Below are 24,683 nucleotides of genomic sequence, written 5' to 3'. Positions count from 1 at the left end.
AGGTCTGCTGGTCTGTTTAAAACCAAAATTGAAAAGAAAAGAGACACGTAAAGCCCTATTTGGATGGAATTAGTTTTATAAAGAGTAATGTAATAATTACCTTTGGGTTTAAGTCTGAAACGTATTCATAACCTTACCTATTATGTCTTTATTAAAATGAATGAATACAAAAATCTTGCAGTATTAAGATATAATTAACAAGTATTAATATAAAATAAATATTACAATTATAAATAAATCCCAGTGCTTCAGTTCTGCATTCACTTCTGCCCAAAAATCTTTAACAATATTATAGAAAATACAAAAAACATATGAATTATAAGTCAGGAAGTACAATCATCATTAATGTCAGGATCTTTTTTTTATACATTAAAAATAAAAATATAATTTGTATAATTTTGAACATTAAACATGATACAATAATGTACAAAATTATGTTAGCATATAAAGAAAGCAAAATAAAAAATAAATGTCAGGGGGGATTATTAATACTGCTTAAAAAATACAATACATATACGTATATTTAAATAAATAAATAACACTCTGTTTAGCTCTCAAATATCTACAGTCGTAATAGCTTTTTAATCCAAAATGTCTTATCATCATTGTTATGTTTTCTCTTCCCATGCGCTGAATGACGTGTATGCGTTACGTCACGATGACGGAAGTGATTGAAAGCAACACTAAGCTAAAACCAGAGGAAAACAAGAAAAAATGAAGCTGGCGATCCAACGACAGAAAGTTCGGGTTTTTGTTTCATAAAGGGAGAGGTATTTATCGCATGTTTCGACCCCCTAATGTTTGTGTTTGGTCTGTATTTGATGCAAGCGCTGTGTTAGATGATGCATTATCTACTTTAAGCTGTTGCAGTCCTTGTGCGCGTGACTTTAGTGATGCTTTATTTTGTACATGGTGGTATCCGATCGGATAAATGAAAGAAATGACATTCTTACTATTAAATAAATAATAATAATAATAAAAAAACGTATTTTATGGTCACTATTCTGTAATGAATTTGGTTCTCAGACTCGGCTGATCCAGTGCTTATGGGCATCTGTGTGTTATGTAATAAGGTATTATTCGGATCTCATAGGTGTGCTAAATTTACAAAGGTCAGAGCAAACACATATTCTGAAGATTTGATTATAAAGTGCCACATTATTAAAGTGTAGTGTTAATTTGTTAGTACAGTTTGGTTGCATAGAGTATAGCAATGTGAGAGACTGCATCAGCTGTCAAAGAACCTTTACAAAAAGCACTGTGTACCAGTGATATCATCATACTTGTCGATACATATGAATGCATTTGGATTATGTGTAGTGATAGAATAATTAATCGGCTGCCATCTGGGCATTCTGTTGTTGTTAGCATTAACGTTAACCATGCCTGCTTGGCCTATAGAACAGAAGTGGATATTCAGCTAAAGTCAAACGGCCTAGCTGATCGGATCAACAAACACAATATGGTCAAAGTTCGTCTCTAGAAACAACGTCTCACTTAATACATATTAAGCACTATAGTCTTGTCTAACAGTGAAATATGTTGATCTTGTCCTCTTTGTGCAGCAGTCTATTTTGATCTGTCTTCTTAACTACATTTTGTTTGGCCACTATGACGTTGCTGTATTTTTTATTTAAACCTGATCTATCAGAATAGTATTTACTCATTCTGGAGTATGTTTGTCCAGTCTGTACTGTACCTTTTTGCTGTTCAAACACACCTTTGTTTCAATCTCTCTTGTTTGTGATGTGTAATGAAATATGATATGTTGTTTAAGCAATCCTATTACAAAAGACTTATGATATCACATATAATGTTTAAGTGATTTGGCTTTACATTCAAAACAGTGTAGGCTATATTTTTATATTATTCCTGTGCAATTCCTTGCCCTTTATACTTCCATTGTATGTGCATTACTGTGAATACAAGTTGAAATGATTGTCTGTGGAAATCGACAGCATGTCACTGATGCTTTTGATAACCTACAGCTTAACTTATATTGAAACTCAAACTTTCTTTTAAATGTGTGTGCAAACTTTATACACGCTTGTATTAACATGTTTCTGCGTATCATTTTATGTGCAGCATCAGCTGCTGTTTCAAATCACAGTGGCATGGTTAAAATGTTCATGTAACTATAAGTAATTAATTGCATAAATGTCAAAAATAGGGGTGTAACAATGCATCGATCCAATAACCAACAATACAATGTCATCGATACAACATGTAAACATCAATGTATAATTTTTTACGATGCACCTTTATTTTAACACTCTAATGCCAGCCATTTCCGTATGCATGATAGTAATCTCGCTTTATAGCACTAAATATGCTTCTCGTGTCATGATGTGCATGGAGTGATGAAACTGTAAGTTATCCTCTGCTCTAGTCGTGGATATCCCAATGTTGATACTGGATTTGCGCTTCTCAGAGAGCTCATTAAAATATAAATGTACTAAATGTAATTGTGTAAATTAATATTGTAATATCGATCACAGGCCCCTTAATCAATTTGAATTGAAATTGCATCGTGGCAGACTTTGAGGTATCAGCAAACATCGAATCACTGGCTATGAGAATCGATACAAGATCGTAGGGTTGCTCCGATACCAACATTTTGGCTTCAGTATGATACCAGACCTGGTACCTCAGTATCGGTACTTGCGACAAGTAAAATAAAATGCAGATTTTTTTATAAAATAACACAGAAACGTACTTGTCTAAAAGAACTGCATAAAGTCTTATAGATACAAATGATGCCTTTACTGTTTTAATGTTTCTGGTTTTCATGTTAAATATTTTAATTAAATTAAAGGCTGCCATGGCTGAATCACAACATGCTTATATTCAGTACACTTGCTTTTGTGATATTGCTTATAGATAATAATAACACTAATAATATAACCATTGAATTTTATATTATTGTTACTATGGGTATTATTGTGACTGCTTTGAATATTAAACTTTTATACAATAGTAATATATTTCTGTCAAAATGTCTTCAATTTCACACATCCAGTTAAATAAAGCTCTCATTTCAGCTGGACTTTTATTTGGAAAAATTTTTGAATTATATCAAAGATTTGAAAGAATCTTTGTTATATCAAACTTCCTTGCCAGCTGAAATCTCTGAGCTGCAATGAAGAAAGAGTTGAGAGTGCACAGCCATTTATACATTCAACACACTGATCTGTGGCTCTGCAGATGGATACTATTAGACACAGAGCATGAAAATCAAGCATTAGTAGTTTGATAGTGAGGCATGGCACGGAAGTGTTCTGCAACTGTTATTTGGTCCTTGAATAAAGTGAAACATGTAAAGACAGCCATGTTGAAAAAATGACCAATGTTGTCCACGGCACCAATATGCAGTTGTAATGGGAGAGTTTGTCGCGTTGCTCGATTTCTGTGTACAACTTATTAAAAATGTAATAACCGTTTTCTTTTGTCATGTTAATAAGTAGGCCAATGTGAATTTGATTTTTACAAAACAGGAATAAAATAATTCAGCTTAACTGTTCAAATTTGTTTTGGAGGTGTAGCCAACATAAAGAATATGGCATGAATAACATATTTCAGGAATCACCGTCTGCATCTGCTCTAATAAGACCCATTTGCCACGCAGCTGGTATTGGTAGATTAAACATTTTTACGAATCGCACAAACTCCGAAAGCAAATGACTGCAACCACTGACCCCATAAATGATCTAACGATGATCTTACATGAACAAGATCATCAATGAAGATCTAACGGGATGAATGGTCTCCTGTCTAGTCACTTAAGGGCTTACTGAACGCAGTAACTTTAATTTAGATTTAAATCAGCTGTTAATAAGTTTGAATATTGAATATGCCATATTATTTACTGTACGTGGACTAATCATTTAAGCAGTAATTTAGCAATAATTCAATTTATTCTATACCATAGATATCAATTTAAAATAATTTGTATTTGCCTTACATTTAACAAACATTATTTAAATATAAAATACAATACAATATAATGCTTAAAAGATGCTTAAAAGAAACTGGAGCGCAGCTCATATCCACCATTGAAATTTGCTACTCTGAAGAACCACACGGTTGCTTACTTTGTTACTTTTGTCATGGTATTTTCATATTTTAATAGATATTAATAATCTCGATTTACAATATCAAGAGCAATAATTGACAATTAGGATTTTTGCTATAATCGTGTTGCCCTAATAATAATATATTATAATAGTAATATATAGTAATTTATCTCAATCGTGCACCTATCTTTTAAACCCTCACGCTTTTGACATTCTGAACTCTCCAGGAAGTCCTGTAAGTGTGTCTGTTTGTAGGCAAGTTCACAGTAGTTTAATTTACTTCTTATTCAAATTCTGGTAAAAAAAAAACCTCCAGTGCCATATTTTCCGCCTAATGTTATACTTATTTTGTGCAATCTGGCAACCATACACGTCTCGCTATCTCCCTTGAACAAATTTAGCGATCTGTAGTTTAATATTCTGCTCAAGGAAAAGTGTTATACGGCTACTCTGTGTCCATACTTGAGGCTGCTTGTGATGTTTGGTGCTACTAATTTTGCAGGTAAACCTACTCATTTATTAAATTAAATATAAAAGTAGATATCGGCATCATTGACACGCACGCAGAGGGGTAATATTTGACATGCGAGCAAAAGCAAGCCAGAGACGAATATGTAAATGTATTTTTTATTTGTGCAATTTGGAAACTTTGAAGTCCCTTCCCACCTGAATGTTAATTAACTCTTGCAGTAATTATTTATCATAGTCATGCAGCCTGTGTTATTCTGTTGGGTTTTGAAAAACCACCGAGACCCGCATCATGACCCTTTTAGCATGTATAGGTAAAGTTTAAGAAAAAAATATAAGTAAAGTCGCCCGCTTTGCGACAAACATTAAACGTTCTATAAATTCCTTTTTTTTATTTTTATTATTAAAACTGAATAATAAATTAACAGGGAAGTAGAGATGGCAAAATAAATTTATAATCTCCGCCTTTATTCAGTTTTGTAATGCCTGATAGAAAAATCTTTGTAGAGCAATATAATATTTCAGGCAATTGCAGAATAGTCCCAATAGTCACAGATACACTTCAGAAAATTGAGTACACAACTTTCTGTGCTTAAAATATATAAAAACCAAATCAATGCAGAACATTGTATCTCAAAAGCAATACAATGTGGCGCCCTATGCACTACTTGCAGCCCGATGTGGCACCTTTACCAAAATAATTAAAAATATTAATAATTACACACATCACCTTTACAAATTTCTTTCAAGATTTTACACGAGTAAAAGAAACTATTGACTATTGAGTAAAGAATCTATTAGACCTCATTTTATATCAACAGTGGCAGTTGTAGTTAAAGTTTCAAGATGTGTTTCAGCTAGTATTTATTTTTCATAAATGCATTCATTTATTATTATCATTATTATTATTTAAGACTAGCACACTGACATAACCATGGTAATGAGGAGCCTTTCCTTCTGCGTAATATGTGTATACTATAAATATGTAATATTAGTTAACAAACGGGATAATAATGAGCTCATATAAGGAAATATGCTCTTCAATTTTTAAAAGGGGGAGAGAAAACTTCCTGTAGATTTTGTTGTTGACATCATCAACAAAAATAATGACACTTGAGGCATGTCTGTACTGGAAAACCATGAACAAAACTATGCAACATAAAAGGAAATGCAACCCAGTATTCATTAAATGCAGGTTATGTTTAATCTATGGCAGGTCGACACTTGATGTCCAATGTAAAATCTGTCCTGATGCAAAACCAGTTGAGAAGCACTGAGTTAAAGGCACAGACAGGAGCAGTCTGGCCTCACTGTCGTGCACCTACAATATTAACTGTTAATAATCATTGGACATTACTTTAAAAGCTCACACAGCTGATGTTATTTTTCATTTAGTAGTTCATTTAACATGCTTTAGTTATATAACATGTTATAGTTACATGATATTTTTTATCATGTTTATAATTCTGTTTATTATATTTCTGTTAGCTTTCTTATTTTTTTCTATTTATTTATTTTCAAAAGGGAGACTTTTTTGACACATACAGTGCGTACGGAAAGTATTCAGACCCCCTTAAATTTTTCACTCTTTGTTATATTGCAGCCATTTGCTAAAATCATTTAAGTTCATTTTGTTCCTCATTATTGTACACACAGCACCCCATATTGACAGAAAAACACAGAATTGTTGACATTTTTGCACATTTATTAAAAAAGAAAAAACTGAAATATCACATGGTCCTAAGTATTCAGACCCTTTGCTGTGACACTCATATATTTAACTCAGGTGCTGTCCATTTCTTCTGATCATCCTTGAGATGGTTCTACACCTTCAATTGAGTCCAGCTGTGTTTGATTATACTGATTGGACTTGATTAGGAAAGCCACACACCTGTCTATATAAGACCTTACAGCTCACAGTGCATGTCAGAGCAAATGAGAATCATGAGCTCAAAGGAACTGCCTGAAGAGCTAAGAGACAGAATTGTGGCAAGGCACAGATCTGGCCAAGGTTCAAAAAATTTCTGCTGCCCTTAAGGTTCATAAGAGCACAGTGGCCTCCATAATCCTTAAATGGAAGACGTTTGGGATGACCAGAACCCTTCTTAGAGCTGGCCGTCCTGCCAAACTGAGCTTTCGGGGGAGAAGAGCCCAAAGATCACTGTGGCTGAGCTCCAGAGATGCAGTCGGGAGATGGGAGAAAGTTGTAGTAAGTCAACCATCACTGCAGCCATCCACCAGTCGGGGCTTAATGGCAGAGTGGCCCGACGGAAGCCTCTCCTCAGTGCAAGACACATGAAATCCCGCATGGAGTTTGCTAAAAAAACACCTGAAGGACTCCAAGATGGTGATAAATAAGATTCTCTGGTCTGATGAGACCAAGATAGAACTTTTTTGCCTTAATTCTAAGCGGTATGTGTGGAGAAAACCAGGCACTGCTCATCACCTGTCCAATACAGTCTCAACAGTGAAGCATGGTGGTGGCAGCATCATGCTGTGGGGGTGTTTTTCAGCTGCAGGGACAGGACGACTGGTTGCAATCGAGGGAAAGATGAATGCGGCCAAGTACAGGGATATCCTGGACGAAAACATTCTCCAGAGTGCTCTTGACCTCAGACTGGGCCGAAGGTTCACCTTCCAACAAGACAATGACCCTAAGCACACCGCTAAAATAACGAAAGAGTGGCTTCACAACAACTCCGTGACTGTTCTTGAATGGCCCAGCCAGAGCCCTGACTTAAACCCAATTGAGCATCTCTGGAGAGACCTGAAAATGGCTGTCCACCAACGTTTACCATCCAACCTGACAGAACTGGAGAGGATCTGCAAGGAGGAATGGCAGAGGATTAACAAATCCAGATGTGAAAAACTTGTTGCATCTTTCCCAAAAAGATCAAAAGGGTGCTTCTACTAAATACTGAACAAAGGGTCTGAATACTTAGGACCATGTGATATTTCAGTTTTTCTTTTTTAATAAATGTGCAAAAATGTCAACAATTCTGTGTTTTTCTGTCAATATGGGGTGCTGTGTGTACAATAATGAGGAAAAAAAATGAACTTAAATGATTTTAGCAAATGGCTGCAATATAACAAAGAGTGAAAAATGTAAGGGGGTCTGAATACTTTCCATACCCACTGTATGTACCAAGAGTGTACGCCGCATCATTCATAAAAGTGTAACACATACTTCAATAAAATAAATGGTTTCAAGTTTCAATTATAATAAAGTTTTTGCTCAAAAATAAATAAAATAACCCTTCTGTTTTCACTAATAATAGTAATTGTGTAATACCGTATACTGTGATATTTTCTGAGACGGTTATCATACCGTGAAAATCTCATACCGTTGCAACCCTAGTCTCAATATGCTTTTTAATGCTCTTTATTTAGACACAGCATCTAAAAAAACAGCACTCCTTCATGAGACGCTGAATAATAAAAAGAAAATCAAAGTGAAACAAAGATGTTCGTCTAGCGAGTGTTTACATAGAAAAGCAAATGGATGGTTGCAAAAGCCTTACAGTTGGTGGAGGTACTTGGCCATTGCGTCTTGCTCTCTTATAAGCGTTTTTCAGATTAAGTAATGCGTTTTTTAAATGCTTTATCAGGAAAGATGTTCAACTTGGAAACGTGTGTCTCAAGATCCTTGCGTTCGGTTCCATTCTGTTGTTTTATCTGTTTGAACAACCCCTGGCCTGGGCTCATAGTCTGAGTTGCTTTACTATCAAGTTTAGCCAAATTACCACTGTTATCTGTGGATATTGCTATCCTATATACAACTGTACTGAATAATAAACAATGTGGTATTTCGCTGTTATTATTGTAAGGAAGCAGACGAGTAGTGAGTATCTGCATGCAGCTTTAATGAAAAAACAAATGATGAACAGGGTAACTCAGAGAAAAAACAAAACCACAGGGAACAAATAAAACATCCACTATGGGAAACCAAAATATAAACAAGAGAAAACATCCACGAAGGGCACGGGCAGAAACACATTCAAGGACATGCATTCAACAACTGACAATACGGAACAGAAATCAGGGCAATAAATACAAAAAGACTAATGAGAACATTAAACACAGGTGAGGAACAATGAGGGACAGCTGGCAGTGATGAGAGTAGGGAATTATGGGAAGTGTAGTCCGGGAACAGATGACAGGGGAGAAACAGGGCAGACAACAGTGAATCGTGATGAAGCTTGAGTCTGGGGTAGTATTTATACTGTGGCATCAGTGCAATGTGAACTGCCTATTGAAGCATCTACCCCCCTCATTTTACTTTTTACTTTACATTTGAAAATATGGACAGAATAAAACTTTGTATTTATTTATTTTATGCACATTAGTTGAAAATGGAATGCTCTTTTTTTTTTAACAGCCAGGAATGTTCTTTGCAATCACAGGACAGTGTTCTATGGTTTTTGTATTGGATGCGCTTCTTGTGGACCAAGGAAACAATGTCAATTTAAAAATCAGCTGACTTTAAAATGTTAATATTATTCGAATTTTGAAAACATTTAAGGTAAAAATGTACATCCCTAGTGAACAAGCATATATTTCTAGCATAATGATGTATTTTTCAGCTGGGCAGATATTTCTATTTTGGTGTGACCATTACCCTCTGTTGGTCTGATTTTTTTTTATCCCATTCCATCACTGATTGGTTATATTACAATGAATGTACAGTAATTTTTGTTAAATTTGACAAATAAAGGAACTGTTTTGGATCTGCCCTGAAAGTAATAATAATACATTTAAACTGAACTTTTCATGATTCAGGCATTGTTCCAAATTTTGTGAGTTTAGAATTGTGAATTCAGTACCATGAATCAAATCTAAATCCTTATGCCCTTTTATCGCTTCTGTAAAAAAAATAAGAAATATCATTTTAATCAAATACAGGATTTATGAAAATTTTTTTTAATTAAAATTACATTTTACAGATTAATCACAGAAATACTCAAAAGATTAATTGATTTTCAAAATAATCATTAGTTGCAGCTCTTCTGGGAACGTTAATAGATTGTACACACTCTGGGATGAAGGGGATAGAGATATGCTAGGATGGTTGTGGAAAACTTAAAAACAAAAGCTAATCTTGGTCTAGATTAAGGCACACTCTCCAGAATATTTACCCTTGGGTTTGGTTGCCTAGATAATCTGTGCATGTTGAAATAATAATAATAATAATAGTATTTGTAACGTGTACATGTACAATAGTATGAAATAGTACATAATGCATTTAGAACATTAAAGGTGCTATATGTAATATTTTTACTGTACTATTAAATCATAAAATTACCATAATATGTTATTTGAGAGTTAGGAAACATGCTGTTGAAGTACTGGCTTCTCCGATAACAATGCTACAGCCTATATATTTATGTTTATGTTTTGGCCTGTCCACAAAAGTTTGCGTTAGACTACAGGCTAACGAGGATTTACACTTTTAACCTACTCTATGTCCTACTTTGCATCTGTGGTTCATAGATGCTGGATCTTAGTTTTAAATGGGGATGTTTTCTCCCTGATTTTAATCCCTTACAAATTGGTCATGGCAGAATTTTTTCCGGACTTCTCAAAGTGATAATGGTTATAGCGTCTTTTACCTTCTATAAAACGCCCTGTAAAAATAACCCCTGGTTACAGTATAATCAGGTTAAACTACACCGTCCAGTCTGTTATTGTTTTTCAAGTGTCTGAAGTGAATGTTGTTCAAGAGAAGACACCAGAAAATGTCAGACGTGCTTCACTTCAGATGATTTGCAGATAATGCTTGCTGTTGCATTTGGACTGAAGCATGTTTTTCTCAAGCAATGTTGTCGAGTGTTTATTTAGCCATAGGGAAGAAACATTTTTGTTTTGTTTTCGGTTAAAAAAATGAAAAAAAGTAGCCTACACAAGCCTGTAATTATGTCCAAAATTGTGTTTCCCACTCCATAACAGATAGTGTTTTTCTTAATTAATTTGACTTGATTATTAAAGGAATCACTTTGATTGTAGGAATATCTGAAGCCAGTTTGTTTCCTAATCTCAAACATCATTAGAACTGGACATTTATTACAATATTACACCTGACTGAAGGTCCAGACACTTATTCTGCATTGTAGCCTTCTTGCTCTTGTGTTTACCATAGTTAAGACCATGGATGGCTTGTGGTTAGCTAGGTAGTCTTCGTTAAAAAAGATTTTTTTTATTTTAATTGTTTGCCGTTTTGTGGTCTGTGCTGCATAACGTGGCGGTTCATTTTAGCCCATTCAGCCCGTTTCACAGCTGACCCACCGGCCCGCTTGGTTCTCCCAATGGCCAGTCCACCCCTGATTGGCACCAAAGTGCGGTATGCCAGATTACCAGTCCAGCCCTAGTCAGCATTAATACTCGCTGAGATACCCAGAACCCTGATAACTTACATTTGTGGGCTAAAACAGACACAGTGTAACGAATAAAACCAGTAAACGCATCTAAACAATGCATTGATCACACGGCACGCACACAGTGCCAGTCTTCAATCACCCAACGCATATCTGCATTCCACATGAGCAGCATATTTAGCGCTTATAAATCCATAAAAGCAACATGAATATCATAAAATCTGCTTTGGCGGCCTGAAATTTCATTGGAGGCCACTGTAAAAATTTCAATGCATGTTAAATGCTGCATATTTTGCAAAAGAGTTTTGTAGACTATAAAAAGTCACAGATGATGTTGGAGATGATTGACAAGCGCAGTTACATGTTTACAGAGGGTATACCATGTCAAGAACATCTCGACTAACGTCGCTCATTATTGTACAATGGTTTTTATGGTTTCCCAAACCAACATTTGTATATAGCTCGTTATAAATTAGAACTTAAGTGCTTCATTAGGGGAGCGGTCCAGTCCAAAGGTGCTTAAACTTTGGCTAATATTGTATGGAGTTTGTCTTCTCAAAATGAAATGATGTACAAATACTGACAAACCTGGAAGTTGTTTTAACCTTGTTGAAGCGTCGAAATGTATTAACTATTACAGAATTGTATTAAAGAAATAATGATGGTTTAAGTAAGACGGGTTTCAAATGTATTTATTCTCAACTTCACAGAGATGAATGAAAGTGATGCAAGAAATGCGTGAATCTATGCAATTTGTCTTATAATAAGGGGTTAAAATCAGGATTAAAATGACGACCTTCAGTATTGAACTATAGACCTATCTAAATAATAGTAGATCATCTGGTTACGGTTCAAGGCACTGTACACTTGTAGCCTCACTGCCATTACCTAGCATGTAGTTTGTGACTGCCATGTAAACAGAATATGACTGTTTGAACCATCCATTGGAGGGAGGAAAAAGAAGAAGAAGAGGAAGAGATAGTGAATCGCTCATTGCACACTCTCCACTCTAATCTCCTCTGTTAACCATATTAACCATAGTTATTTTGTTTGGCCTTGTGGTGAGCAGGGCATCGCCGAGCGATAAGGATGGATGGCTGGGGGAGAATTTGTTTAAAAAATGAAAAGGCAAGAAATTAGCTTTATTTTTTTTATAAGTTTATTGCTTATGGATATAAAATTAATATACAGCTTGAATATTTCATTGGCAAATATGGGTGGCTCTGAAACGCGATTGGTCAACCTGCTCTGTCATCTGTCCTGCCTCAATCAAATCCATCAGAATAAGAGTTCAACATGATACAGCTCTGCAGCTCTGTAACCATTATTGAAAAATATTGCACACCCAAGATGTAACATTACAACCTCAGGGTATGATTTATTTTTCATTCAATCGTCCGTCATCAATTATTCCTCATACATATATACACCACTCACCCCTCCCTCTAGTTATCATCGCCCTACCTCTGAGGGCCGTTTTTCAGCAAGGCTGACAACAGGAGTGGACAGGACAGAGGAGAAGTTCGATTTTATAAGCATTGTTGGGGCAGCAGATGATGAGGTGCACCTGATGTGAATAGAGCATCATCACTGCTGCTATAAAAACGCAGAGCATGCCTTTCCTCTGGTAGCCGGCTTCTGTCTCATTGTGTGCACACACTGGCATCCTCGAACGGAGCAGGGAGGATATTAGTTGAGTTAGATGTGCCCCCGACCCACTCTCCGGAAACCCCTTAGCGAGTTAGATGCGTAGCTGGGGATGACAGCACATGTTGCAGTCGACTGGCTTGGAAGCCGGGCCACATTGCCCTCACACTCGCTGCATCTGTATACATCTGTATATGTATATACCGTATGTATATCAAATATATAAATATTCAGTGTAGGGTTTTCCAGCTCAGGGTGGGTTTGTGATTGAATTGCCAATGCCTTGTTAAATTACATAAATATTTCTATAATTAAAATTACCTTATCACCTAAAAAGGACACAGAGTTTTGATATTTTCACAATGGATTAAATTAGTTGTTTAAATGTATTCATAGATTGTGATTCAAGTGTGACTGATGCATCCAAATAATTTTCTGGTCCACTGCACTCTAAAATATTTTAGGCAGAGGGTGCAAATAATGGTGATATTTACACCCCAGTGCAAATAGGGGCAGATACTATTTTCACCAATTTTTTAATTGGTGAAAACAACAACCCCTACAACAACCCCTACCCCTAAACTTTACCCTAACATTCCCTTACAGTAGCCATATTTTCACAATGGTAATTTGTATTAATAAAAATTAACCATGGTTACTATATTACCAGCATATTACTGTAGTAACACCATGGCTAATTGCATTAAAACTATGGTTTGTGCCAAAAAACATGGTTACTACAATATTACTAGCCATGGGTGTAAGAGTTAGGGAACAAGTGCGATGAAATTAATCTTTAGATTAATTTGTATTTATTAGTAGTATAAGTAGTATTAAAGGAGGAAACAGGAAATCGGATGGTAAAATAAAGAAAAGAAAAGAAAAGTGGGATAAAAGGCGGAATAGTACCAGGGTCGCTAGGTCAACACTACACATTCACACAATTTTTACACCCCACACCACTGCAGTGACACCTTTTGTCTAGGTAGACGTATATTCCTGTGGTTTCAACAAATGATTGGTTTGCAAATAGATGCACTGTGTGGCAAATACTATTTACACCAGGGTGCAAATAGTCTCTGATTCTTTCCCCATTGTTCATGCAGTTGACTCATCCACAACGCAATATATTATGCAATGCCTGTTTACAGTGTCTCAGAAAGTGTGACTAAAATATGTTTGTGTTTTAGGTAGTGAGGGAGAGATGACCAAGGAGGATGTACTTAGAGAGTCTTCAGAGGGAAACTCAGTCCTTGGGCTTTACAACATTATTACCAGAACCTCTGAGCGCCCAGTGATTCATCAGGTGTCGTCAGCACCCATGCCCTCAGACAGTGGTGAGCACATGAGTCTGGTACATGTGTATGGAAAACATGATCATGCTTTATGAGAATTTGAAATATCCTTTCACTTTTTACTTTTTAATGTTTTGCCTCTGTGAACTTTCTCATCCTGATGAATCCTCATTTTTCTTATGAACTAAATTAATAGACGAAGGGATGACATTTATTTGGTAAATGGTAAATGGACTGCACTTATATATTTTTAACCTTAGAGTTTACCAAAGCGCTTTACACTGTGTCCCAATCACCCATTCACACACATTCACACTCGCACACATACACCAATGGCGGCAGAGCCGACATGCAAGGCGCTACTTGGGGTTCAGTGTCTTGCCCAAGGACACTTCGGCATGAGGAGTCGTGTGGGCCGGGAATCGAACCTTCAACCCTGCGATTAGCAGCCGACCCACTCTAACACCTGAGCCACAGCCGTTATTTGTTCAAAACAACTGGGCCATATGAGCTGTGAAACTCGCATTTAGAACAGATTAATGCTTTTAATTAAATCGGATCTACATTTTTTGTTATTTCAAAAGAATAATTTTACAATTTTATTATATTTTTTGGGAGACTCTATATGTATTTGTGTATAGGATATCATATTGTTAGGCCTACATTATATATTGTTTACATGTATAATTTGTACTATTTACAATGATTTACATTTATATGTAGAATAAGTGCTGTCACTTTTGTGGCTGCAACCAAACATTATTTTGTTAATCGACTAATCTAATGATTATTAGAACGATTATTCAACTATTCTGCAATTATTGCAATGATTAATCATTAGCTCTTATCTGACTATTCAGCTTGTGCCCAGACTTAAAAGGTTTTATTAAATGTGCTTGCTAACAATACAGAGGACAAAATCATCTTTTAAAAATGCCTCTAAAGGATATTCAAAGAAATAAAGGGAAAAATAATTTTTATTAAGTTGAATTCAGTAAAGCGTTTTTGTCATTTTCCATTTAAAATGGTCTAAAAATCCTTCAAACAAGATAAATTTACTTGAGAAGAAAATAGAAGATATTTAGATTTGCTTTAAGAAAATGGATCCTAAAAATAAGTGTATTTTGCATATAAGTATATTTTTTACTTGGTTATACATCTGCAAGTGCAGTAAAGACAAAACATACGTATATTAAAGATCTATTCTCTAAAAGCAAGTATACATATCTTATATGCTGCTTCTCATGTGAATACATCTTTTTTTTTTTTTAAGGATTTTTAAATATTTGTATTTTTTATATTATGTTCAACATTTTCAGATAACAATTTTTTATTATGCAGTACAGCTGCTTAAGTAAATAAGTTTTAGATATTATTTTTGAAAGCAAGCCAAACAAAAACAAATCAAAAATGTACTTTGTTGCAGTGTATAATGGGGCAAAACTACCCTCTCTCACATTTCTTTTTCTCTTCAATCCATCTATAACTCTCAAAAAAAAAAAAACTCTCTCTTATTAATAAAGCTGCGTATTGCCAGTTTTCTTCACGATATGAAATGCACAGTGACACATATATTATGATTCAATAAGTCGTGAGCCATCACGTTATAATCTAGCTGCATTAAGCATGCACGCTGGAGGGATGAGCATCCCCCCGACAGAGTGTGCCTCAGCCAGGTGCAGTTTCATTGTCTTCCCCTTAGATCGGGAGACTTCACGAAACTCTTGAAGAGGTGCTGACCACACAAAGAAATTACAGTTTTGGAGTTTGTAGTTATTAACATGACCTGGTTCCTTATTATTTGAACTTTAAGAAAGCTATAAAGCATTAAACTGCATTAAAGATGTAACACAGTGAAAGTATCTCAACGACTATGTTTACATGCACTTAAAAGTTCATCCAAAAATGAAAATTGTTTCATCATTTACTCACCCTCGTGCCAACCTTGATGTGTATGACATTCTTTGTTTCTCTGTTCACAAGCTTCATTGGTTTTGCATTCTTTTGGAAATGCCAGTGCGCTTGCATCACACGAGAGGCAGTATGAGCTGATTCCCCTCATGGACGCGCATTGGACAGTGACCGGAAGTAAACAATTATAGTGAAAAGGACTTAAATATTGATATTTTCTCTCCCAAAGCGATCATATCACATTAGAAGGCATTCATTTAACCACTGGAGTCGTATCCACCCTGCAACACCTATTGTCTAGTTCAGGGGTATTCAATTAAAGTTCCAAGATGTCCAGTCTCCACATTTCCTTCCCAGGAAAGGTCTGGACAATAACTTACATTGGATCAGTAGTCAGTATACTGTAGCTATGAAATTACGTAAGGAATGCTTAATCAATTGTATTAAATTGTTGTTAGAAATGTAAAAGTTGGCAGCAATTGTACTTTGTAAAAGAAAAAATAATACATTCAAAACAGTCTCTTCAAAATTAGGCATGATTATGACATTGGGGCCCCAGAGACAAAGCCAAAGTAGTGGGGTGTGGGGAATATTCTACCAAAGGATTCAAATATTTCAATTAGTTCATAAACCGAGTGCACTTTGATATGAATTTTAAAGGATAAAATAAACGGTTTGTTTTAAAGCTGAATGACAGCAGTCCAGTATTTGTGTTTGAATATTTTTAGATGCCTAAGGGGCAAAGCAGGCCTTGTGACTAAAGAAAAATACATTATGGGGGTTCAGGTGTACAACCCAAGAGAAAATGTGGAAAATGTAAAAGTCTGAATGGGCCGTTTTAATATTTTCCTTGAAGTGATAAATCTACCATCTAACGTGCTCATGAGAACAATATACTACTATTAATATCACATTTCTGTTTGTTTTTCCTTGCCACTATGCAGAGATGATGACATCTTTGATTAATTTTCACAAAAATAATCTGTTTGTGAAAGACTTAAAACATGCTGATTATAATAAAGGCCGTTTTAGATGGAAAGAAAACCCCATCATTGTTTAAAGGCGCTCTGGAAGCACGTTGTCCTGTCACAGACCTGGTTAAGCTGAATGGCCGGATTCATATCAGACACATGAAGTTCACTTTGCTTAATTTTTGTTTTAATGATAGATGCCAGTATCTATATAGCTGCTCACCGTATTTTTCTGCTATAGTCTACTATCGCTAAAATAACCACGTCTGCAAATCTGCATGCGGCGCCACGTCTAGCAACGCATGCTGAGCGCGAAAGGGTATAAAAGAAGAGTGTTCTGTAATGGAGAAAAATATTCGCGTATACAGCGCTGAAAGATCAGTGCTATCTTTGCCCGAGGACTTGCGCTATACACAGCTCTGTTGTTTTGTCGTACTGATCACTTGAAGTGCAGAAACAGAGAGATGGGTCAGTTGATGTCCAGATGGAACCAAGCCGGGGTCTTGACCTGGATCGCGGTCCGCTAATTGGTGACCGCTGGGATAGTTTGTCTTATATTTCTGTGGTTCCACCAGACTATTGGGGTGTGAAAAGCTGCACTGTGTGGCAGATGCTATTTATTCCGGTGTTAAAAAGAGGTTTAACAAAACTAGGTTTCTCCTGAAGAACACGGCGTAATGTGGCCACTTACACACATAAGCAGTGTTCTAACCGTTTTTCTGAGGAGTGCACATGTGCGTAAACAGACCGGATAACAAACGTCATTGGATGGAGCCCAACAACAAGTCAGAACAGCATAAATAATAAAAAATTCCTGGGAGTACAGTGGGAAAATCGCATACACTATTAACTGTACCCATTTATCTATCCCTCACATTCATGTATATGCATATAAATTAGAGGAATCCCAGAGGGAAACCCCACTATTGCAAAGCAATTCCGCTGCAGGTCGTGATAGAATGTTAAGGAAACAAACAAACATAGCAACAATTCTGGAATATTTGGGAAAAAAATACTGTATTAAATAGCAGTTATCCTGAAGTTTTCCTCAGATCCTATGTTTGTTATTTACACAAGCATTGCAGGAAAATTGCATTGCCTGGGAGAAAGCTGCTTACTGACTGAGCCACATGTATGCGGGAGTAAAAAGAAAGCCGCGAACACAGCTCTTGTAAACCCTTACACCTATTTTGTGCCTTAAAGGAATATTAAATCAATACAAGTTAAGCTCAATTGACAGCATTTGTTGCAAAATTTTGATAACCACACAAAAAAAACAATTATTGACTCGTCCCTCCTTTAAAAAAATAAATAAATCTGGGTTACTGTGAGACACTTACAATGGAAGTGAATGTGGCCAATTTTTGGAGGGTTAAAGGCAGACATGTGAGGCTTATGATTTTATAAATGCTCTTAACTAAGAGCTGTACAGTTGTTTAAATTGTCAGTTTTACAGTCGTGTAAGGGATTGTTGACATGGCTTAAAAATGGTATGCATGGCATAAGTTTTAAAATTGTCGAACTTTACACAGAAAAGTTTAGTAAGTCATTTTTTTTCACACTAAAATCATGTTTACATGCATATTGTTTATGTCTTGAGGCTATACTTTTGAAAACGTTAATATTTTAACATACAAAACCCATTGACTTCCATTGTAAGTGCAACCTTGAAAGAAATAGAGGGGCAAGTCAAAATACATTTTTGTGGTAATCAACATTCCTTTTAAGCAGCTTTCTTGCAATAAACATCTTTCTGGTGTCTATATAAACTTAGTCAGGGCTTCACATATTAAAAGACAGATTTTGGGCTTTTAAAAAGATTGATCAAATGAAGATTATGATTTAATTGGAAAATCTGTATTTTTACCCAGCCCTGATTTTTATTTTAAGTCATATGTTTTGTTTTATAGGTTAAACAAAGCCAAATTCCATTATTTTTGCACACCCCCGGAACCTGCTTATGTATCCACTTGGGAATCACTGGCCTAGATTAAAGCTCTACACAATCAGGGACTTTGCTCAGCCCAACTACATGAGGCGCATCCAGTCCAACTCAACCATTTAAAAAAAAAAGGAGAGAGAGAGATCGTTTACGGACAGGTCCGTCATGTGTGTGTTTGTCTTCTGTTTCAGTTTATTAAACTATTATTTATGTTGAAAAGCCGGTTCTCGCCTCTTCCTTTCCATTAACTATGTTACACTGGTGCCAAAATCCGGAAAGGAGGAGACGAGAACCAGCTTTTCAACAAAAATAATAGTTTAATAAACTGAAACAGAAGACAAACACACACATAACGGACCTGTCCGTAAACGATCTCTCTCTCCTCGCACCACCGTCTGTCATCGGCCTTTATCCCTCTCGGAGGCTTAATTAGCCTGATAAGGGACCAGGTGTGTATGATCACGACCCGGCCCCGCCCTCCACCCTGTCACAGTCTTTTATCATATTACTCATGTCTGTGTGTTACAGTGATTTTACCCTGTGTAAGCGAGTTTTAGGCAATCCACCTTGTCAATGATTTTTTTTTTTTTTTTAAATATAAAAAATCATCCACCGGAAAAATTAGCTAATAATAGCTAAATATAATTAAAATATGGTTTTTTTTTTGCATTTAAAAGCTATCCTTTGGATCGAAAGGTTTTCAATATCATGAGAAACATAAATTCAGTCAAATGTCGCCAAACTTTTGACTGGTGGTTTATTTTACTTTTGGCCTGAAGCTGTACTCCAATGGACATTTTTCTTGTCATCTGGCTGCTCAGCCAATAAACAAACAACTTATTTAGCTGTTTTCTAAAATGAAGCTTTATTTATAGAGTACATTTTAGACTCTAAATTGTGGACACTACTTAAGCTGCTGTAAATGTGAAGTATTGACAAGGTCACAGTTTTTTTTTTTTTCCAATTTTCTGCCTGTCAGCACTGATTCATCATTCTCTCTCTCAACGGCGTTCTCATGTACTCCCACTCTTCACTTTAATTCACTTCAAACTGAGCTGTTTAACTGAATGTGAGTGATCAGGCCCTGGCTCAGCATGGCTGAATCTGAATAAATGATTTAATAGCTTTTCAAATAATAATGCATATTGACTTATGCAAATGTTATTTAAAAGGGTTATTTTTTAACTGTCCTGTTTTTGCAGAGTTCTCCTTCTTCGACCCGTGTGATCCTCAGTGTCAAGAAGTTCTGTTGGACCCTCAGACCACTGTGCCCGAGCTCTTCGCTGTTCTCAGGCAGTGGGTTCCCCAAGTTCAGCGAAATATTAGTCTTATAGGCAATGAGGTCAGTGTTGTGCTGAATATCAGTAGCTTGTGCTCTTTCAAGGCCAAGTGAAATGACATTCACAAGTGATTTTACTGGCATTGTGTGATGTATTTTTGATTGAACAGAATATTCAGTGGGAAATAATGTAGCATAGAAGGGCTTGATTTAATAACCAGAATTTGATTAGATCATGATGGAGTGGAAAATTTTAGGTTGTGATATTATTATTAATAGTGCTTGCTAACAAACATCAATATTTGTGTTGGCCATAGTTAACGGAATATTCTGGGTTTAATACAAGTTAAGCTCAATTTGACAGCATTTGTGGCATAATATTGATTACCACTAAAATACATTTGAACTTGACCCTCCTTTTCTTTAAAAAAAGCAAAGATCTGGGTGCCAGTGAGGCTTTTACAATGGAAGTGAATGGGGCCAATTTTGTAACATTAAAATACTCACTGTTTCAGAACTATAGCCACAATACATAAAAAAAATATGTGTGTTAGCATGATTTTAGTGTCATACAATTGCTATCCTTTTCTGTTTAAAGTTATAGCCAAGTTTACAACTTTGTTGCCATGACAATGTAGTCACCAAACCCTAAAGCTCTAAAATGAGTGTAAAAATGGCGATTTAAACAACTTTACAGCTCAAGTAATACACACATTTTAACATCAATAATTAATGCAAGTGCTTCGAATTCCTGCCTTTTAAACCCTCCAAAAATTGTCCCCATGCACTTCCTTTGTAAGTGCCTCACTGTAACTCGAATTTAGCTTTTTTCAAAGAAAACAATAGATGAGTAGAAATACATTTTTGTGGTTTCAACATTATGCCACAAATGCTGTTGATTGGTTTTAACTTGTATTGAACCCAGAATATTCCTTTCACATTAGGAATTTAAAACAAACCCCCAATCCCCTCCATGGTGTGATAATTCTCAAACACAACCGACAGAAAACAAGACAAGCGCTGAGTCATGACAACAGCAAAATGGCTCTGATTCAGCATTTTGTTTATACAGAGCTAAAGCCTAAAACACTATTTGCTGATTGCAAGCAATGGTGTTTCCTTCAGGAAATGCAAGATTCTTTTTTCTCCACAAATGCAGCCTTGGTTAAATCAGCAGAAAAGTTTTTTTTTCCTTTCTTTTTTCTCAAAAGTATTATATTTTAATGAAATATTTTATATCATTCACTGATGAATCGTGCCCAATAAGATCAAGGACATTTAATACAAATGTAAACAGGTCAATTTTAAAGTAATGTTGTTTTGCAGCAATTATAACAAATGCACACACACACACACACACACAGTCCCCCTCCCTGCATTTGACGTCAGATTTTGTGGACTGAAATATTGTCTTTCGTGGACTGTGTATGTGTGTGTCTCACTCTCTGCATGCAGTCTTTAACTAGATGTCTTTGCTGTATCTATTGAAGTGAGATTTGCTGTGTTTTGTAGATTCTGAAGAGAGGCTGTGGCGTTAATGACAGAGATGGTCTCACAGACATGACATTACTGCACTACTGCTGCAAGGCAGGTGCTCCTGGAATAGGTGAGCATGTATTTAAATGCACAGTAATAAACATTTTCTTTAATGTTTTATTGTGATGGTATGCTTCAGTGCAAGGTTTCCCAAATGAGGGTTTGTGATTGAAGTGCAGATTGTTTGAAAGATTGTGAAGAATTTGCATTAACCAAAATTGTCACTTCACTTACACCCTGTCTACACCAGACGCGAGCGGTGCATCGCATCAAAAGTAATTGAACTCCATTCTAATCACTGATGCTGTCTACATGGAAGCGTCCTTTGCGGTGCATCCATCGCGCCAACAATAAACGGGTGTCCCGTTCCTTTTCGTGATGCATGCCCTGGCACTACTGCACAAATTAACTGGTTTTGAATGTTTGTGTCAACACATCCAGTGTAAACAGCATCGAGCGGTTGTGGCATGTCACGTCGTGCCAATGTTATGAAAAGGGCTGCAATGGTACATGTATCCACACCGAACCGAACGGATATATGGCCTACGGTACAGTACACACAGTCACACGAATGATTACATATCTTAGCATGCATAAAACCAATATTAAAACAACATATAACGAACAAGACAAACCGCATAGAACTAAAATGAAAGACTGCAGAGCAACACGGGACTGCACGGAACCAAAACTTAACAGAACGCTACATGGTGCACTAGATGCGATCAGATAAATGCACGTGAAGTTTATACTAGCGAGCTCGCTATTTTTCCCAACAGTGATTGAACTAAAAAATATATAAATATGTCGGACTTAAATAAGCCAGAGATTGAAGACCCACAGCTGTCTTTTAAATCTGTTGTTTGGGAGCATTATGGTTACTACAGTATTACAGGGCAAAGAGAAGTGAACAGGACGAAGTCTGTGTGTCGACTCTGTTTCACCAAAGCTGTGTATGTCTCAGGAAGCACATCTAACATGACGACTCATTTGCAATGACATCATCCACATGTGTCAATTGAGCTTACGGGAGCAAAGCATAAACAGCCTGTGCAAGTTAGTTTCGCCACAGCATTCAAGAGGCCTCTCGCTGCAAGCTCAGACAGAGCTAAAGTGTTAACAAATGCCATAGTGGTAATATTATTTCAACAGCAGGGGACATTGTCAATGCTAACAGATTCGCCCTCTCCTCTGATAATGTGGATATTCAGATTTTCCTAAAAAAAAATAATTGAAAATTGAGTGCAAGTGGTGAGCAAAAGACACGGATATCTGCACTGCTTATGTCTTAATATAGTTACAATTATTATAACTGTACTTTTTTAGCTTTAATAATTGTTTATGTTTTTATACAATGTTCATATAAGAGGCTCTTAAGTTTTGTATTGTAATTTCATTGAATAAATAGTGCAGTCATGTATAAATGAGCCTTTTCAATAAGAATTGCTTCCAATTAGCCACTGTGTTTTCAAAATAAATCATTTTTTAAATGAAGTTTTCCCCACTGTAAAGAAACCGTACTGAACCGTGACCCCAAAACCACTACTTATGAATGAACATAATAAATTAACTTTGACGGATAATTCCAAAAGTGGTCCATCATTTTAAAAGATAAAAAATACAAGAAAGAATTGCATTACTGCATGAGTATAAATGTTATGAGTATAACAATTTAAACAAGTCTGCTAATTTTAACCATCTTTAGGTGGTATATGCCATGACTTGTGTGTGAGAGAGAAATGGAGAGAGCACTCTCAGCAAAGAAAGAAAGTAACAAAAGAAACGTATGTGCTATTTTCCATATTATGTAACAATGTGCAAAAAAAAAAAATAGTTTTTAATCATCAGCAACACGATCATAATTTAAATGTAATGTTGTTTCACCAGACACGAGCTTGCCAGTTTTTAAATTTTAATACTTTGTTAGCTTGTTGCCTTTAGTTTGTTTTGCCAAGTCAATCTCGTTATAGCCCTAAACATAGACTACAGCTCTAAAAAGATTTTGATGTAAATTATTGCTGTTAATAACAATAACCAATGTCATGCATTTTAGCTGGGTTACTTCTTTAGGAAAGCTACTAGCATATCTTTTGGCTAGGAAAACAAGCTTGAAATACATGTTTTTACCAAATAATTGGTTCAAGTGGTTTATTAGCAAATTGGTCTGATAAAAATATTTTTTGAAAATCGTTATCTATTATTCAAAAAACAATTTGAAAGAGTTATATAAATATCAATGTATTTCATTGGTCAGAAAGTGTAGCAACTTTGGAGCAGACATCTCAGCAAGGACAGACCAATGAACCAGCTCTTGAAATTGTGGGAGGAGATTGGAAAATGAGATTCACATCTGTATTTGCAGGTGATGCTGAAAGCGCTGCCAATTTCGCCCATCAGCTGTTAGCGCTGGGAGCCGAGCCGTCTTTACGCAGCCGCTGGACGAATATGAATGCTCTGCACTATGCCGCATATTTTGACATTCCTCCTCTCATCCGGGTGGTTCTTCAGGCTTCACAGCCGGGAGGTGAATAGACAATGGAGTGACTGTGGGAATACAGTCACTATCACAGTTTGAATCCCGTGGCAAAAACAAACCAAGTACTGAGGACTGTATGTGGTCTTTTGTGTTTCAGAGGTGGATGCAACCTGTAGTGATTTTGACTTTGGCACTGCCCTGCATATCGCTGCCTCGAACATGTGCACCGCTGCAGTGAAGTGTTTGTTGGAGCTGGGAGCCAACCCTGGTTTTAGGGTATGTGATATTATATATGGCTACAAATAGTGAATATGAAAATCCTACAAGGAGCTGGGTTTGAATATTCTGATCCCAATTTTCCCTTGCCCCACCAAAAAAAGGCAAAAAAAAAAATATATATATATATATATATATATATATATATATATATATATATATATATATATATATATATATTAGTATATACACATCAAAGGTTTTGAAACACTTGACTGAAATGTTTCTCATAATCTTAAAAATCTTTTTATCTGAAGGTGTATGCTTAAATGTTTGAAATTATTTTTGTAGACAAAAATATAATTGTGCCACCATATTAATTTATTTAATTACAAAACTAAAATTGAATAATAAAAAAAAGTTTTGAAATTAATGACTTGGCCAAATAATAAAGAAAAGCATCCAATAAGTGCCCAACATAGATGTGAACTCCTTCAA

At 35.9% G+C, this 24,683-nt stretch overlaps 1 protein-coding gene across 3 annotated transcripts in view; it reads left to right on the top strand.

Moving 5' to 3' along the window:
• Positions 1–652: 652 nt before the first annotated feature.
• The window catches only part of LOC127662404 (CAP-Gly domain-containing linker protein 4-like), a 74,625-nt gene continuing 50,594 nt past the window's right edge, over positions 653–24,683 (top strand). For all 3 annotated transcript variants that reach the window (XM_052153559.1, XM_052153558.1, XM_052153557.1), the window contains exons 1-6: positions 653–770; positions 13,750–13,896; positions 19,881–20,020; positions 21,470–21,563; positions 23,856–24,017; positions 24,127–24,245. In XM_052153559.1, coding sequence (XP_052009519.1) covers positions 13,764–13,896; positions 19,881–20,020; positions 21,470–21,563; positions 23,856–24,017; positions 24,127–24,245 — 648 coding nt within the window. In that variant the 5' untranslated portion in view covers positions 653–770; positions 13,750–13,763. The remainder of the gene's footprint in view (positions 771–13,749; positions 13,897–19,880; positions 20,021–21,469; positions 21,564–23,855; positions 24,018–24,126; positions 24,246–24,683) is intronic.

This window comes from Xyrauchen texanus, chromosome 22 (assembly GCF_025860055.1).
Source record: "Xyrauchen texanus isolate HMW12.3.18 chromosome 22, RBS_HiC_50CHRs, whole genome shotgun sequence".
In the NCBI taxonomy this organism is placed as follows: Eukaryota; Metazoa; Chordata; class Actinopteri; order Cypriniformes; family Catostomidae; genus Xyrauchen; species Xyrauchen texanus.
The sequence above is the reverse complement of the archived record's forward strand: the minus strand, read 5'-3'. Positions and strand labels throughout refer to the sequence as shown.